This window comes from Perognathus longimembris, chromosome 28 (assembly GCF_023159225.1).
Source record: "Perognathus longimembris pacificus isolate PPM17 chromosome 28, ASM2315922v1, whole genome shotgun sequence".
In the NCBI taxonomy this organism is placed as follows: domain Eukaryota; kingdom Metazoa; phylum Chordata; class Mammalia; order Rodentia; family Heteromyidae; genus Perognathus; species Perognathus longimembris.
This window is the reverse complement of record NC_063188.1, coordinates 79,174,241-79,193,347: the sequence shown is the minus strand read 5'-3', so window position 1 is coordinate 79,193,347 and position 19,107 is coordinate 79,174,241. Positions and strand designations below refer to the sequence as shown.

General features: G+C 38.9%; 1 protein-coding gene across 1 annotated transcript in view; it reads left to right on the top strand.

The window, feature by feature from the left end:
• Jade3 (jade family PHD finger 3) overlaps positions 1–19,107 on the top strand; it is a 91,207-nt gene that overhangs the window by 35,987 nt on the left and 36,113 nt on the right. The window contains exons 3-4 of the mRNA XM_048336288.1: positions 8,775–8,831; positions 9,779–9,864. Of these exons, the coding sequence (XP_048192245.1) occupies positions 8,786–8,831; positions 9,779–9,864 (132 nt within the window). The 5' untranslated portion in view covers positions 8,775–8,785. The remainder of the gene's footprint in view (positions 1–8,774; positions 8,832–9,778; positions 9,865–19,107) is intronic.

The following is a 19,107-nucleotide window of genomic DNA, read 5'->3' as shown; positions in this document are numbered from 1 at the left end:
CAAAAAGAAGCCAGGGACAGTGCTCAGGCCCTGAGTCCCAAGCCCCAGAACTGGCAAAAAAAAAAAAAAGGAAAGGGAAGAAAATGAACTACACAACTTGTATGTGGGGACAGGAGGGAAAAACAGACAGTAAGGGGAGGGATGATATTGTCCAAAAAGAAATGTACTCATCCACCTGTCCTATACAACCATAGGAGCCTTTCAGTCACATAGTAAAAATAGAGGTAAAATATTGGGGTGTTGGTCATTTACTTTAAAATAGTTTACTGGAAGCTGAAAACAGGTATAGAAAAACTGACAGTTTAAAATCCGTTAGATATCTGGGTGGCATTTAAACCATTCTCTCTACTCTTTCACGTTTGAAGGTTTCAAAGCTTTTAAGTAAGGAAGCTAGAAGAAGGGACTGTATGGGCATATAAAGCGGACCTACAAAGGTTCATCCTTGAGCATAAAATTGGATGGGGAGTAGTTATGGGTAAAGAGGAAGAAGTAGATGGACCTTGATTGTGGAGGGCTTTGTTGGCCTTGATGGAGACATTAATAAACATTCCAGGAGCCAAGGTCAACCATTAAAAATCTCAGCATGAAAGGAAATACCTAATTTGTCTTTCAGAATGAGTCTCTAGCATTTGGCTGGAGGATAAATTTGAGGGCAACAAAATCAGAGTCCTTAAAACTAGTCCTAACTAGCTGTTAGCTGCTGTGTATTCTATCTAGGTTTGAGAGTATATACTAAACTTAAGAAAGTGTTGCCTGAGAAAAATAACGTTGATTTGGATTACTTAAGCAGTTAACTCAGATGATTGGTTGATTCTCTGTGGTGAGATAATAAAGAGACTCAAGATACTTCTCTAGATTTTGTGACTAATATAGGGATATGCCAAAATGAGACCACTAAAAGGGAAGAAGTACCAGGGGAGAAAAGAAGATGGTTGCCTCAGTGTTTGTTGCTCATGTTTCACATTGTTGTATCTGGTTGGCAGGACTTTTTCCTTTTGTCGTTCCTTTCCTGTTCTTTCTTTTTCCTTTGTGTTTATTTCTCTCCAAATCTCATATTCTACAAAAAAAAATATTCTAGACTAGGGGTGGGGATGGACCTTGTTCTGGGAGCCATGAGCACAAACTAGGGCAATTCAAAGAACTGCCATCATTTCCAAGATGGTTACAAGAAGGAAAGTTAGAGAGTAACCCCAGAAACCCGAATAAAAACTTTTGGAAGCTAAGGAAGTTGTTTCAAGAGGGATGGACAGAGTGATCAAAACAGCACATGTGTACTTACCAGTGAGAGCTGAAGGAAAAAGAAAACATAGGCTGGTTTTCAAGAACTCTGGTGTGTGATATAAGCCAGTTAAGGAGAGACAGACTAAAGAAGGGGAGACAGACCAAAGTACTTTTAGGAGTTTTCAAGTAAGGAAATTGTATACTTGCTAGAGAAAAATGTATTGCGGTAAAGAAGTAATATGAGGATAAAGATAGAGATTTGAACTTAACAGGTACAAACTATAAAGGCAGAATTTTGAAATGAAAGGGGAGATTGTTTTTTCTTTGTGTAGAAAATTATTTCATTTGGAACTATTAAGACATTGGAACAACTTGCGTTGTCATGGAGTGAGCTCCCTGTAGGTGGAGTAGTCAAGTGAAGATTAGATGTCTTCTGGAAGTTTTAGCTTATGTTCAATTACCAGTGGTTTTTCCCAAAGTTGCTTTAAGCATTACAAACTAATGAGCTGTTCAGTAGACCTTCTTTTTCTGGCAGCTCTCCAGAGATTTTATTGAATCACTGAGCCAAATTAGTTTGTTTGCCTTTGATCTTGAGGGATGAAATTAAACTTTAGATTCTCAGATAAGAAAATACTGAAAGGTAGGGTCTAAAAAAGCTTCAAGATCAACAGCCAACCATGTTCTGAGCTTACAGGTACTTTGGTCAGAGTAGTCACTTTCTATACCCACAAACCTTTATTTCCAATTATTTGAGTTTTATATCTGTCTATATTTTTATAAAACATTGTTACTTAGAATATCTTACATAACACTGAAAGGACAGGAGAACTGCACAGGAAGGCAAAAGTTGCTTTCTTTTTCTTGTGTTGCATATTTCTGCTTGGATTTTTTTTTTTAGTTTACATAGAATTTTGTTTTTCTAGGGCCAAGAGGAAGTAATTAAGTTCCATCCAACTTCTCTAGTGTTCATAATAAATCCTATACTGATTGCTTTGGGTAGCATTTAAAACCATTCAGGGGTAACTTTTGCTGTTTTGTATCAAATGACTTAGGTACTTATCTGTATCCAAATCTGGCTTCTAGGGTTACTGAAGCATGAATAACACAAATGACTGAACTCAACTAATTCTCAGAAAGCTACATATTACTCAGTACTTTCCAACTTTCTCATTCATCATTTGTTTTACAGAATCAGTATAGTGTAGTGCAACTGATTATAAAGTTTTAGTCTTCCTCCAAAGTACCTTGAATTCTGTTAGAAGTAAAATGGCCTGTGTCCAGTCTTGGAAACTAGAAAATGCAAGTACTGGAAAAACAGTTTCCTATTCCTGAAGATAAAAGTAGGACCATCAGATGTGATAAATAAATATCCTTTGAAAATAATAGCTACAATTCATATAGATACCAACTCATTTGCCTTCCCACCACCCCACCATCCCCCATCCCCCACCCTCACCCTGTGCCTGGGACTTCAATTCAGGACCTGGGCTCTGTCCCTGAGCCTCTCTGTACTCAAGGCTAGTGCTGTAGCATTTAAGCCATAGCACCACTTATGGCTTTTTCTGAGTAGTTTATTGGAGATAAGTCTCATGGACTTTCCTGCCGGGGCTGGCTTTGAACCATTATCCTCAGATCTCAGCCTCCTGGGTAGCTAGGCATGAGCCAACTGTACAAGGCTCATTTGCCTTTTTAAGGGCAGTTGGGAGTTGACCTCTCAACTGATTCTAAGCTTGCAGATTTTACCTATTTCTTTGTTTCCTTGCTCTAAGAGAATAGATAAGTACAAAGTTGAGTCATTTCTTTTCTCAGATTAATACTTTTCAAATGTGTTAGGAACCTGACTTTGCTGTCCTTTTGTCATATGATTGGTTTTTTTAAACTATCTACTCTGAAATGGTTTTTTAAGTCCTAATACAAGATTTTGAGACAGGAGTTAGAAATATCGTATAAGAAGCAAATTTCCTGTTTTAGACAATGCAGTCAATATTTCTTATTCTATTCTGATTAAATGTAGTAATATAAGGGTTTTAAAGAATGAGTGAGGCCCGATGCCAGAGCCTCATGCCTATAATCCTAGCTACTGGAGGCTAATATCTGAGGATCACAGTTTAGGGCCAGACAAGTCAGGAAAGTTCATGAGACTCATATCTTCAAGTAATAACCAAAAAGTCAGAGGGAGAGCTGTAGCTCTGTAGCACTGGTGGTAGAGTGCTAGCCTTGAGGAAAAAAAAGGCTCAGAGACAGTTTCACAGGACCTGAATTCAAGACCAGCTTTAAAAAAAAAGAACAAAGCTGGCTTTAGTGGCTCACACCCGTAATCCTGGCTACTCAAAAGGCTGAGATCTTAGGATCAAGAGTTTCATAGCTAGCCCAGGCAGGAAAGTCCTTGACACTCTTACCTCCAGTTAACTACCAAAAAGTCCGACACAGAGCTGTATTCAAGTAGTAAACTGCTAGCCTTGAGCAAAAATGCTCAAGGCATTTGTGAAATAGAGCTCAAGCCCTGAGTTCAAAGCCCGGGACCAGCATAAAAAATTGTGGGTTTTGTTATGTGGATGCTGAACATGGTAGTGTATATCTGTAATCCCTGCACTCAGGAGACAAAGGCAGGAGGAATGCAGATGAGGCCAACCTGGGGTACACAGCAAGATGATATTTAAAAAAAAAAAAAGTTCTTAAGGCTCTTACCTCCAATTAATCATTAAAAAGCTGGAAATGGAAGTGTGACTTGTGTTAGAGCACTGAACAGAAGAAGCCAAACAAGGCCCTGAGTTCAAACTCCACTCCTAGGACCAAAAAAGTTTTTGAGTATCTTGAGAAAGAACTATATGCTTAATAATAAAAGTGATTCCTAACATGCCAAGCCTACATCAATGTGTTGAACTGAAACTCCTTTAAAGATATCTAATTAAGGGATGGGGATATGGCCTAGTGGCAAGAGCGCTTGTATACATGAAGCCCTGGGTTCGATTCCCCAGCACCACATATATAGAAAACGGCCAGAAGTGGCGCTGTGGCTCAAGTGGTAGAGTGCTAGCCTTGAGCAAAAAGAAGCCAGGGACAGTGTTCAGGCCCTGAGTCCAAGTCCCAGGACTGGCAAAAAATAAAAAAGATATCTAATTAAAAAGATGCCAAGCCCATACACCTAGGTACTTAAACTTTTTAGTACATGTATATACATTAAAAACAGACTGTAATGCAGACCTTTGAAGAACTATCAGAAACTGGAGCCTTGTCTTTGAGATTTTAATTTAGAACAAGTTAGAACCGTTAAAATAATGTTACAAAAATGGCTACCCAATGAGGTCTGTATTTGCCATATAGTGGGCTATGAGATTAGAGGTAAAATTGAGATTGGGAGGATATTAGAAAAGTGGTTGGTAATTCAGTTATTATTGTTCCAATTTTCAGTACACTTTCACTAGCAGAAAGGTTTCTTGTAGACTAGACCAAAGTTTGACAAACTGGATTTGTGAATCAAATCTAATTTGTCACTTGTTTTGGTATGTTCTATGAACCATGAAGAACGGTTCTTACATTCTTAATGTTTGAAAAACAAGGAAAGAATAATATTTCGTGACACATGGAAATTATAATATAAAGCTTAAATATAAGAATAATTAAGTTTTATTGGAACATACTCGTTTATGTACTATCTGTGGCTGCTTTCATGGTATAATGGCAGATTTGATTAGTTTCAACGAGACCATATGGTCCACAAAACTAATAATCTTCTCTACCTGGTCCTTTACAAACACTGTCTACTGACCTCTGCGTTATCTGGCCTTTTTTTTTTTTTACCTCCGTCTTTTCGGTTACTTGGGTTTGAACAAAGGACTTCAGGCTTAGCGAGCATGCTTCTTTTTCCAATTTTTATTATCAGACTGATGTATAGAGAGGTTACAGTTTCATACATTAGGCATTGGATACATTTCTTCTACTGTTTGTTACCTTGTGAGACTAGCTCTTGAGCTATACTTCCAAACTCAGCTTTTCACTTGTTAATTGGAGATTAACTGGTTAATTGGAGTCTGTTGGACTTTTACTGCTCCTACTGGCTTTGAATCCTGATCTCAAGTTTCCTGAGGAGCTAGGATTACAGGCCTGAGTCACTAGCACCCAGCATGAATTTGGCCTAACAAAGATGATTTCTGCCCAGGAGTTGAAATTTCCAAGTCTATGGCACAAACCGATTTAATCCTAGTACTTTGGAGGCCAAGATCTGAGGATCACAGTTTGAAGCCAGCCCAGGCAGGAAAATCCATGAGCCTCATCTTCAATTAACAAAAGCTCAGAGATAGCACCCAGGTGCTGAGTTCAAGCCCCAGGACTGAGACACACACACCAAAAAAAGATAAGCCTGCTTCATGGTGGTAATATTCATGGCAGTAATATTTGTTGGTTGATAGAAAAATACTTCTCTCGGTGGCAGAATCAAAATCCACTCCAGGTAAATTTATGTTTTCTTCTTTCCGTTTTTGGTCCCTCAATTCATTCTTTTTCCTAGTCCTAAAGCTTGAACTAAGGGCCTGGACACCATACCTGAGCTTTTTTTGCTCAAGGCTAGCACTTTACCACTTGAGCCACAGCTCCACGTAATGATTTTTTTATGGTTAATGGTTAATTGGAAGTTAGTCTCAGACTTTCTTGCCTGGGCTGACCTCAAACTTCATCCTCAGATCTCAACCTCCCCAGTAGCTAGGTTTACAGGCATGAAGCGTAAGTGACTGGGTCCCAGTCCTTTTAATTCTTTTTGAGGACTTTGTTAGAGAGTCGACCTCCAGGACTGTGTAGGGGATGTGGCTTACGTGGTAGAGGTTCTCTGTAGAAAGTAGGGGACCTGAGTTCAAATCCAGTACTGCCCAATAAAGAAAGAAGTAATTGACCTCCAGACCCATAATCTGGCACAGGAGACTTGTGTCACATGATGTGTGTTTATTTTTTAAACTTTAAAATGATGAGACAAAGATGGCTTTCATTTGGCAAGTTTGTTTTTTTATAAATACAAAGATTTGTTGGGGTATGGAAAAACAATGAAATATATAAAATGTGTTCTTTTCAGATGTTTTGTTGTTTCTGGATAGATATTTATGACCTTAATTTCTAGAGTACCGAAGTGAAGAGTCTGCAAGCAAGGTAAACAGAGTTGAAAGGAAAAGGTTTTTTCCTATGACAGTGAAGCAATGATAGGGGTTGACTTGTTTTAAATAGAGAGATAAACTTGGAATTAAAACACAAGCATGACACTCAAACAGTTTAACATTATTATTACCCTCAAAGCAGAGACAGTGAGCTCAAAGGACACATTTATGGCACTCAGAACTTCACTTTAAGTCGTAGTTTAAAAGGCTCTTTGTTCACATCGGCTGGAGTTGACCTGTAAGGATATAAGAAAGGTGCTAATCTCATCTGACCATCGACCTAACTCTAATATCTGTCTCTCATGATGAATATAAAGGATATTTTTCCTGAAATCCTAAGGATTGAGACCTTCATATGCTTCTTTACTTAAGGGTTTCTTCCAAATGCCAGATTTATCCTCCCTGGTTTTAGCTTATTCCTTCTTGAACCTGTTTACATTTTCATTCTGTTCCATTTCTTGAGCTGATAAGTTTGCTATGTTCCATAAGCATTATCTAAGGTCTTGTTTTCCTTTTGATAAAATTGTCTTTAAGTTTCCAGCAGTGCCCCTCTGACTTAATTCTGTGATTAAGGTGCAAGTCAATCATTTCTACACTCTTCTTGATGCTTATTGTTTCATTCTTTTAGAACAAGACTTTTCAATTTCAACATTTGACATTTTGGTGCAGATATGTCTATGCATTATAAGGGACTGTCTTGTGCCTTGTAGGATATTTAAGCAGTAATCCCACCTGGCCTCTTCCCCTAGATGCTGGCAACCGCAGTTACAAAATGCCAACCAATAAATGTCTCCTGGGGTTGAGATTCAAAATTGCCTTCAGTTGAGAATTACTGTCCAGATTCTGAGCTTTTCCACATTGCAAAGTGTGTACTTTTTGGTCTACCTTTATGGTATAGAGACAGCTCTATCCAAATGATTGCATTTTTCTTATTTTTTCCAGTTCTGTAAGTGTCTAACTTGAATGACAATGACATTATTATAGTTTCACTATTTCAGGGGGATCTCAAGTATGTTAGTATTTTGAGGGGACATAGCAAGACCCTGTGGCAAGGAAAAAAGTTGTAGTTCAAAACATTCATGTTTCATAATATATAAGGACTGTTTCTGCTGTGCCAGTATTGGGGTTTGAACTCGTCTTAGGTGCTGTCTCTTGGCTTTTCACTCAAGGCTAGTTCTCTTACTACTTCAGTCACAGCTCAACTTCTAGCTCTTTGCTGGTTAATTGAAGATAGTCACACAGACTTTCCTGACCAGGCTGGCTTTGAACTGCAGTGCTCAGATCTTAGCATCCTGAGTTGCAAGGGTTACAGGCATGAGCCACTGGTGCCTGGCTTAATATAAGGACTTTTAAAAGTATCTCTTCAGCTTATATGTAGTTATAATTTCAGATTAGGCTACTTGTTTAGAAGATGGGAACAGGGAAAGAAGGAAAGTGAGAGAAGAAAAATTCAGAAAAGCAATGTGGTCATGGGGGGGGGGGAGGGTGTGCGCAAGGTGCACGTGCCAGAACAAGGGCTTGGACTCAGAGCCTAGATGCTGTCCCTGGGCTTTTTTTACTCAAAGCTCCTGCTCTGCCACTAGAGCAGCACATTCTACTTCTGGATTTTTTTGGTCATTAATTGAAGATAAGAGTCTCATAGACTTTCCTGCCCTGGCTTGCTTCAAACCATGAACCTCAGATCTCAACTTCCTAGCTAGGATTACAGGCATGAGCCACTGGCACCTGGATTGCAGTCATGCTCCTAAAGATGGGATGTACTTTACTTACTTCTTCAGTCAGCCATTTTCAATGCCTTTCAGCATAGGCTTTTCTTTCTGCTGGACCTGGGGCTTGAACTCAGGGCCTGGGAACGGTCCTGAGCCTCTCTGTACTAAAAGCTAGCACTCCACCACTTGAGCCACAGTGCCACTTCTGGCTTTTTCTGAGTACTCTATTGGAGATAAGAGTCTCACCAACTTCCCCGCCCTTGGCTGGCTTCGAACTGTGATCCTCAGATCTCAGCCTCCTGAGGATTATACAAGTGAGCCCACTGGCACCTAGCTTACCCTAGGCTTTTAACAACTCTGCCTTTGTGACTGCTTTTTCCTTTGTTTGTTCCTCACTTATTGGGATCTCTGGCTACCAAACAAAGTGTCACCATATTGTTTTGGTGAAGAGTGGACACATCTGAGGCTCAAGCCAACAGTACGCCACTCATCCTATATTGCTTCAGTTCTATGTGCCTTCACCTAACCTTGACACATTTTGTATGTAGGATTTGATAGTATGTTTTTTTCCTATTACCCTAGGTCACTTGAGAATGTTCTTAACAGGAATCATTCACTTGGTATAATTTCCTGGCTGCTATTTATAGGGTCTCGGGTACAAGTGTATATTGATTGTTTAATTCAGTTTTGTTCTCTTTCACAGGAAGCTCCAAGATGAAGCGCAATAAGCCTTCTAGCAGCAGTGAGAGTTCGGACGATTGTGAGTAGAACTGGCTGACAGCTGGTAACCTCTGTGTTATGTGCCCCTTGAGAATCTTGTCTTTGACTTGAAGATAATCCATTTCATACTTTCTTCAATAATAAAAAGTGTTTCTGGGAAGAAATCTTAAGGGTCCTTTTATTTTACTTAAATTTAATTAGTGATATGTAACTTAGGTGTAAGAATTGATTTTGTTTTGTTTTGTTTTTTGCCAGTCCTGGGGCTTGAACTCAGGGCCTGAGCACTGTCCCTGGCTTCTTTTTGCTCAAGGCTAGCACTCTACCACTTGAGCCACAGCTCCACTTCTGGCCTTTTCTATACATGTGGTGCTGAGGAATCGAACCCAGGGTTTCATGTATGAGGGGTGAGCACTTTACCACTAGGCAATATTCCCAGCCCCAAGAATCGATTTTGTATGATATGTAACATTTTGGTTTTTACTCTTCATTTACCCAAACAATAAAAAGCCAAATCTAGTAATGCTGTGATACAGCCTTTCTGGAAAAGAAAAAAATGAGAACACAAACTGCAGGCCCTGGTTTTAATTTTATCTAAGGTACTAGTAGTAATATTTTATTAGTAGTGTTTGGTTGTAGGTCAATTGTTTGTAAAAAGCCTTAAGAGAAGTACTTAACTTGCTTCACATTTTTAGTTTAGCTGTTTCTGTACTTTTTTCAAGATGGAATATGAAGTGTGTTATTTCAAATTGTTGTGAGGTGTTATTACAACAAATAAGATTCTTTTTAGCCTTGGCATTGTTTTAATCTTTTGTTTTCTGGGAGATGACTTACAAATACCATTAAACTCCATATGAAACTGTCTTATTTTCTTTAGTAGTATAGGATCATGGTCTTATTTATCACATTCTTCATAATTTTCTTGGATGACATTTAATTACATTAGTAGGTATTACATTTTGGCTTTTTTTTTCTAATTGTCTTTTGCAGGTCCTTCTACTTCGTTTTTTCCTGGAAAAATATATAAAGACAAAATAAAGACAAAAACTGAAAAAGAACAAAAGAAACCTGCTGAGGTGAGATGAGTTATTCTATTTTTAGCCTAAAAAATAGTAAGTTATATCCTGCTTAAATAATTATACCCAGAATCTAAAAGTGTGCAAAATAATGTATATGCCAATGAATTTTCTTTATGTATTTTGAGCGTGATTTTAGATGCATATACTTTTGAATTACTTTGCTTGGCAAATTGACCTTTTTCACCATGTGATGTCCTTCTTTGTTTTTGGTAATTTCATTTGCTCTGAGATCCTGGGTCATTTTGTTTTTTAAAATTCACTGCCCCCCCCCCCGGGCTGGGAATATGGCCTAGTGACAAGAGTGCTTGCCTCGTATACATGAGGCCCGGGGTTCGATTCCTCAGCACCACATATACAGAAAATGGCCAGAAGTGGCGCTGTGGCTCAAGTGGCAGAGTGCCAGCCTTGAGCAAAAAAGAAGCCAGGGACAGTGCTCAGGCCCTGAGTTCACGGCCTAGGACTGGCCAAAAAAAAAAAATTGACTGCCCCCCCATCTCCCTACCCCCCTTTTTTTGCCAGTCCTGGGGCTTGAACTCAAGGAGGGCCTGGGCACTGTCCCTGAGCCTCTTTGTGCTCAAGGCTAATGTTCTGCTACCTGAGCCAGTGTCACATCTGGCTTTTTCTGAGTAGCCTATTGGAGATGAGAGTCTCATGGACTTTCCTGCCCTGGCTGGCTTCAAACCTGGATTAGGTCCTCACATCTCAGCCTCATGAATAGCTAGGTTTACAAGCCACCAGCACCCAGCTCAGTTCCCTACCCCCCTTTTTAACATTTCCTTTCTGTTTGAAGGACTTCCTTTTGTCACTCTTTTAGGATAACGCTGCTGGTGATAGATCCTCTCCGTTTTCCTACATTTGAGAATGTCTTCATTTTACCTTCTTTCCTAAAGGACAATTTTGTTTGATATAAAATAATGCTTTGACAGTCCTTTCAACTTTTGAAGAATAATGCTTCTCCCTTCCAATTTATTCTAATGAGAAATCTGATACCATTTAAATAGTTGTTCCACTATAGATAATTAGTCATTTATTTTTCAATTATTTCGCAGAATTTTTCTTTTATTTTCAGAATTTATATTATGTCCTAGGCATGTATTTCTTATGACTTACCTTATTTGAAATTGGGGAAGCTTCCTAATTGTCAAGTTTTTAGCCATTCAGTATTTTTCCCCCTTTACCTTAAAGGTAAATTGCCTGAATGTTACATTTTTATTTTCCCAAAGGTCCTTCTGCCTCTTCGTTTTTCACTGTATATTCTTATCAGAGTGATTTTTGTTGTTCACTGTTCTTTCTTTGTTAATTCCATTCTTTGAGCATGTCCCACAAGTTTATTTTGCTTATTGTTGTATTCTATCCTAAAATTTTCATTAATACTCCCTATTTCTTTGCTGAGACGTGCTATTTTTGTTTCTAAGTGTTTATAATTTCTTTTTTGTTGAGATAAAATGCACAAAGGGATTTCACTGTGTTATTTCCATATGTTTATACAATGTACTTTGATTTAATTTACCTCTTTATTAAACTTTCTTAACCACTCCCCCATTCTTATTTTCAAAGAGTGTGTGGGTCCTGGGGCTTGAATTCAGGCACTGGGCATTGTCACTGAGCTTTTGGGCTCAAAGTTAGTGCTGTACCACTTGAGCCCCAGCTCCACTTCTGGCTTTTTGAGTGGTTAATTGGAGATAAGAGCATCATGGACTTTTCTTGCCCAGGCTAGCTTTGAAATGCAGTCCTCAGATCTCAGACTCCTCAATGGCTTGGATTACTGAAATGAGTTACAAACAATATTTTTATTGAAACTTTTTTTTTGTCGGTCATGGGGCTTGAACTCTGGCTTGGGCACTGTCTCTGAGCTCTTTAGCTAAAAGCTAGCACTGTACCACTTGGAGCCACAGTTTCACTTCCAGTTTTCTGGTGGTTAATTGGAGATACGAGTCCATGGACTTTCTTGCCCAAGTTGGCTTTGAACTGCAATCCTCACATCTGGGCCTTCTGAGTAGCTAGGATTACAGGCATAAGCCACTGGCGCTCGGCTGTTGTAGCGTTTTATTTATTTATTTACATATTTATTTATTCATTTGCCAGTCCTGGGGCTTGAACTCAGGGCCTGAGCACTATCCCTGGCTTCTTTTTGCTCAAGGCTAACAATCTCTACCACTTGGGCCGCAGCACCACTTCCAGCTTTTTGTGTTTATGTGGTGCTGAGAAATTGAATCCAGGGCTTCATGCGTGCTAGGCAAGCACTCTACTGCTAAGCCACATTCCCAGCCCCTATTGGAGCATTTCTATCTTGGATGCTTTAATATACTTACCAATTAATTCTGACATCTGTGCTGTCTTGGTATCTCTTCTTGTTGACAGTCTTTTCTCATTTCCAGTTACTTTGATGAATTATATTTCTATTGTACCCTGGACCTTTTTTGGGGGTATTAAGTACTAGACATTGAGTCTCACATCTTACCTTTTATCAATACTCTGCAGTAATCAGACCAATGGGAATACTGATGTTGACTCTTCCAGGTTCCCGTCTTTACTGTAGTTATCTCTCTAGGAAACAAGTTACTACTTGATGAGGAGGGAAATTCTTACCTTGTTGCCTCTACTGATAGTGGAGGTTGGGATAGTGAGGGGTACTACATTATTGATTAGCAGCAGTAATAGCCCAGGCTACAGCCCTAACATCACATTGAGGAGAATTGGATCCTAACTATTGCTGTTTGAGAATGGATGTAAATACCTCTCAGTTGATATCCACTGATTAGCCTTTAAAAAAACAAAATGATGTTTTAAACATCTTTAAGTGCCTAATTTGTGAGTTTTAGCTTATTCACAGTGTGTCATTACAACTGCCTAAATTCAGAACGTCACTCCAGAAAGAAACCTCCTAATTCAATTGTCCTATGTCCAGCCCCAGTAACCTCTGAACTATTTTCTATCTCTACGAATTTTCCTATTCTGGATATCTCCTTTAAATGCAGTCATACAATATGTACTCTTTCGTGTCTAGCTTCTTTGATTTAGTGTAGTGCTTTCAAGGTTCATCCATATCATAGTATATATTAGTGCCTCATTTTTGTGACAAAATGATACTACATTGTATGAATATACTACTTTTTTGTTGTTGGGGTTTGTTTTGTTTTTGTTTTTGGTCAGTCAGGGGACTTAAACTGAGGTCCTGGGCACTGTTCCTGAGCTCTTTTTTGTTTCAGGCTACACTCTAGCTAGTTCTTTGAGCCACACCATTTCTGGTTTTCTGGTGGTTAATTGGAGATAAGAGTTTCTCCCTAACTTTTTACTCCAGACTGGCTTCCAACCATGATCTACAGATCTCAACCTCCTGAGTAGCTAAGATTACAAACATGAGCCACCGGTGCCCAAATTATACTACTTTTTTTTTTCAAATTTTTATTATCAAACTGATGTACAGAGAGGTTACAGTTTCATACATTAGGCATTGGATACATTTCTTGTACTGTATGTTACCTTGTCCCTCATACCCCCCTCCCCCTTCCCCCTTACCCTTCCTCCCCCCCAGGTGTTCAGTTCACTTACACCAAACAGTTTTGCAAGTATTGCTTTTGTAGTTGTTTGTCTTTTTTTACCCTGTGTCTCTCAATTTTGGTATTCCCTTTCAATTTCCTAGTTCCAATACCAGTATACACGATTTCCAATATACTCAGATAAGATTACAGAGATAGTGTAGGTACAACCACAGGAGGGTGATACAAGAACATCATCAATAATAGAAGCTACAGATACACATGGGACGTTGAAAGTAGTTACAACTGTGATATAACAATTGTCTCCATAACATGGAGTTCATTTCACTTAGCATCATCTTAGGTGTTCATAAGGGTATAGCTATTGGGCCTTGTGATGCTCTGCTATGACTTGCCTAAGCCTGTACTAATTATTCCCAGTAAGGGAGACCATAGAGTCCATGTTTCTTTGGGTCTGGCTCACTTCACTTAGTATAATTTTTTCCAAGTCCTTCCATTTCCTTACAAATGGGTAATGTCATTCTTTCTGATAGAGGCATAAAATTCCATTGTGTGTATGTACCACATTTTCCTGATCCATTCGTCTACTGAGGGGCATCTGGGTTGGTTCCAGATTCTTGCTATGACAAATTGTGCTGCAATGAACATTGTTGTGCTGGTGGCATTACTGTGATTTTGTTTGTGGTCTTTTGGATAGATACCCAAAAGTGGGGCTGCTGGGTCATAGGGGAGTTCTATATGTAGCCTTCTGAGGAATCTCCATACTGCTTGCCAGAGTGGCTGAACCAGATTACATTCCCACCAACAATGAAGTAGGGTTCCCTTTTGGCCACATCCCCTCCAACAATTGTTATTGTTAATTTTCTTGATATATGACATTCTTACTGGGGTGAGATGGAATCTCAATGTTGTTTTGATTTGCATTTCTTTTATGGCCAGTGATGTAAAGCATTTTTTCATATGTCTCCTGGCCATTCTCATTTCCTCATCAGAGAAGTCTCTTTGTAAGTCTTTAGCCCACTTGATGAGGGGGCTATTGGTTCTTTGCGGTTTTGTTTTGGAAGAGGGTAATTTTTTTAGTTCTGCATATATTTTAGATATGAGGCCTTTGTCCGTTGAATGTCCGGTAAAGATCTTCTCCCAGTCTGTGGGCTTTCTGTTTATCTTGCGAGCTATGTCCTTTGCCATGCAGAAGCTCTGCAGTTTGATGCAGTCCCATTTGTCCAACCTTTCTTTGATTTGTAGCCTTTCTGGGTCTTTGTTAAGGAAGTTTCGTCCTGTGCCAAGGAGCCCAAGTGTTTCTCCTACTCCTTCCTTTAGTGTTTTCAGGGTATCTGATGATCAGTTGATCAACATATGGTTTGTTACCATGTGTTACCTGTTAATGAGTAGTTCTGCTTTGGATATTCATGTCTAGGTTTTTGTATGAACATGCCTTTTCATTTTTCTTGGACATATATCAATGAGTAAAATTATTTGATCAAACAGTTAATTCTTTTTTTAACATTTGAGGGAATGCCAGGCGTTTATTGTTTTTTAAAATTTAATTGTCAAAGTGGTATACAGAGAGGTTATAATTACATATGTAAGGTAGTGGGTACATTTCTTGTTAAACTTGTTAATTCCTCCCTCATTTTTCTCCCATTTTCCCTTCCCTTCCAACCCCCCCTGAGTTGTACCGTTAATTTCCAACATACTGTCTTGTGAGTATCGCTGTTGAATTGGTTTGCCCTTTGTCCTTTGTCTCACCATTTTGATGTTCCCCTTTCCTTCCTTAATTCAGATAAACATATGTACAATACCCAGGGTACCAAAATATCAAATACAGTGACAACTGGGGATAAACCATAGGAAAGAAAAAAGTAATTTAACATAGTACATTAAAAATAACAACAATGAAAAACCTCTGTTTCCATGTCTTGGAGTTCATTTCACATAGCATCATCTTATGTATTCATATGTACATAGCTATTGAGCTATTATGATCCTCTACTAAGACTACCCTAGACATAATACTAATTATTACCAATGAGAAAAACCATGGAATCTCTGTTTCTTTGGGTCTGGCTCACTTCACTTAATATGATGTTTTCCAAGTCCTTCCATTTCCTTAGGAATGGGACAATGTCATTCTTTCTGATGGAAACGTAGAATTCCATTGTGTATATATACCACGTTTCTTCATCCATTCATCTACTGAGGGGCATCTGGGTTGGCTCCATATTTTAGCTATGGTAAATAATGCTACGGTGAACATGGTTGTTCTGGTACCTTTAATATGGCCTTGTTTGTGATCCTTTGGGTAAATGCCCAGAAGTTGGGTTGCTGGGTCATAGGGGAGGTTCTATGTTTAGTCTTGAGGAACCTCCATACTGCTTTGCAGAGTGGTTGAACAAGTTTACACTCCCACCAACAGTCTTCCCTTTTGGCCACATCCTGCCAGTATCTATTGTTATTAGTTTTCTTGATAATGGACATTCTATCTGGGGTAGTTTGTCATTTTTCAGTTCCTCCAGCAATGGGTATTTGAAATTTGTTATTACTATAAGAAGTAGACTTTAGGCTGGTTTTTGTCTTCCTTCTTGGCTTTAGAGTCTTTTGTGTTTGTCTTCAAAAGACACTGTCTCTGACAGCAGCACCCCAGCTGTTAGTCTCTGTTATTATCACTGGAGGCTTTTACTTAGTAGTAAGTTCTGGAGGAGGAGACATATTTTCTAGTCTTCTGAGTAACTCTCATTTTTGAAGTGCATAGTGTCCCTGGGTGAAAGATGTGAGAAGATGGCCTTCACTAGTGTAGAGCTTTTTTGCCTCTCCCCCATTTTCTTATCTGTCTTCAGCAAGGAATCCTATATTATAATCAGTCTGTATTCGGAGCTTCTTCTTAAAGAGATACCTTTCCCCTGCAGATGAAGCCTTTCGTTCAGTAAAGTGGGGAGGGCTTTAAGTACCAGACAAGCAGCCAGAACCGCTTGAGCTTTCCTCAGGTCCTTACCTCCCTCTGTCTTCCCTCTATAAGCCTGGTTGAGTTCCTGGAAAAAGTTTAGAAGAGAGTGCAAACCCCTTCTGACTATAGCCCTCACGAATTTCATTGTTACTATGTAATCCAAGATTCATCAAAATTTCTAGTTGAATGTTCCTACTGTGGTTTCTGCCTCAGGTAAGCAAATACTCTGTCCTGTGTCTCTCTGCTAATGCCTGTCTCTGAGTTGGCAGTTTGTCCTGGAGCTTATTTCTGACAAGTTTGTGAAAAGTTTCTACTCTGCTTTCCTGTTTTGCCTTCATTGTCTTATAGAGATGGGAGTTGTTTGTTTGGTTTTGGTTTTTTTTTTCTGACTACAGGTCTGGGGTAACAGTGAATCAAATCTTAACGTTTTTACTAGGAGTTAGTCATTGAGGTATTCTTTTTGTTGGGGCTTAATTGCCTACATAATTTCTTTAATATTTAGTATAGCAGTACAGTTCTTATGCCATCCTTCCCTTCTAATTTAGTCCCTAAAGCAGAGTTTTCTAGAGCTGTGTGAATCCCAAGTATGATTTAGGCTCTTTATGTACCTTCTGAAAATTACAAACAAAGTTTTAAGATGTTTTGTTGTTGTTTGTTTCTTTTTTTTCTTTTTTTTTTTTTGCTGGTCCTGAAGCTTGAACTCTGGGCCTGGGCATTGTCCATGAGCTCTTTTGATCAAGGATAGCACTCTACCATTTGAGCCACAGCACCACCTCAAGCTTTTTCTGTGATGAGTTGGAGATAAAGAGTCTCAGGCTGGCTTTAACTATGATCCTGAGGTCTCAGCCTAGCTAGGATTACAGGTGTGAGCTACCAGCACCCAGTGGGCATATTCGTATTTGAACTTTTTTTCCTAAAATGATAGTCTGATTCTCTAAAGGACCGATATTCTTAAAGATGGTTTTTTTTTTTTTATTGACAAGGTGTTGTGCAAAATGGGTACAGTTACATAGTAGGGCAGTATGTACATTTCTTGTGATATCTTACGCCCTGTTTTCCTTTCCCTTCTCTAGGTCAGGTAGACATATATACAATATACAATTTATCAAGAACATATACAGTAGCCACGTGGCCAAGCCCAAGAAATCTTAAAGATGTTTTTTAATTGCTAGAAAATGCACATAATACTAAATAACCAATTTGAATGCATTAAGAACTCTTCCATTCTTCCCAAAACAGCCCTGCATATTTAGGGCTAATATTAAGATTGACTACATATAGTTTGGACCTATAGTCTCAATTTTTTTCTAAGACTGTCATAGCAACAAAGTAAAAGCTCCTATTTTTAATTTTAGTGAGATTCTTATTAGCTATCTGATTTTCAACATAGGAACATCTAATGATGTGACATTTTCATGGGTGGCATGTTGCCCCATCAACCTCTTACCCTTTCTATCACATTTTGTTATCCCCTCTCCTTGCCTTCTTAAATAATTTCAACAGGTTTCAGTATATATTTTCACATATATGTATAAAGTACGTTGACTTTATTCACCCTTCTTTGTCCCACTGATACCCACCCCAACAGAAAGTTCTTATATTTTAACACAGCAGAGAATGGTACATACATTCAAGTAGAGCTTACTTTTATCACTTTGCCTGTATTTCTAACAAGCCTAATTCTTTTGCTTTTTGATCTACTAAAACATTAAGCAGTCTTTTACACAAGAAGGATCATTGAAAAAATGACTTGTAAAATAAACCCCAAATACCATCTCTTACATGCAATTTGCTTAGATCTCCAAATTGGACTTGACTTTTCCCCTTTCTTCATTACAAGAACACAAATTGTGTTCATATTGTTTGGTTTGAGGTAAAGGGAATAATACAACTTAATTAAGAAGCCTAAATGTACATTATTTTATACTCATTAAAGTTCATGTTGGGGGCTGGGGATATAGCCTAGTGGCAAGAGTGCCTGCCTCGGATACACGAGGCCCTAGGTTCGATTCCCCAGCACCACATATACAGAAAACGGCCAGAAGCGGCGCTGTGGCTCAAGTGGCAGAGTGCTAGCCTTGAGCGGGAAGAAGCCAGGGACAGTGCTCAGGCCCTGAGTCCAAGGCCCAGGACTGGCCCAAAAAAAAAAAAAAAAAAGTTCATGTTGTCACCCATGCCTACCAAAATGTTTCATTTATTTCTTTTTGTGGTGCCAAGCACTAAATTCAAGACCTTGGGCATGCTGGGAAAGTACCACTGAACTACATTGAGTTTCAGGCACAGAGCCAGATATGACAGCTCACACTTATAATCCCACCACTCAGGAGGCTGAGGCAGGAGGATCATAAATTCAAGGCCAGGCTGAGCTATAATAGCAAGACTGTCTTGTTACATTTTCTTTACTTTAAATGCTTGGTCTATGTAGATAGCCTGGAAATAATTTTCTCCTTTAAGATTGTATAATTGAGGCCAGTGCCCTTTAATTAAACACAATACCATGTTTGCCACTGTTTTGTGTGTTTGGGGTGACATACAGTTTGTGGTCATTTATGATGTATGGTTTTAGATTTAGGTGATTGTGAATTGACACTGATCTATCTTTCTGCTTCATTGACATAGGCTAGACAGTCTCCTTTGTGTCACACAGGAAGTAAATGTGTTTTGACTTTTCCTCTCAAAAATGTCACACGAATGTTCAGAGTCAATGTGCTTTTAAAACTGCCCACTGAGAGATGTTAATGAGACCAATAAAAGCCAGAGTTGTCCATGAAGAGCATTTTCATTTTGTGACTCTGG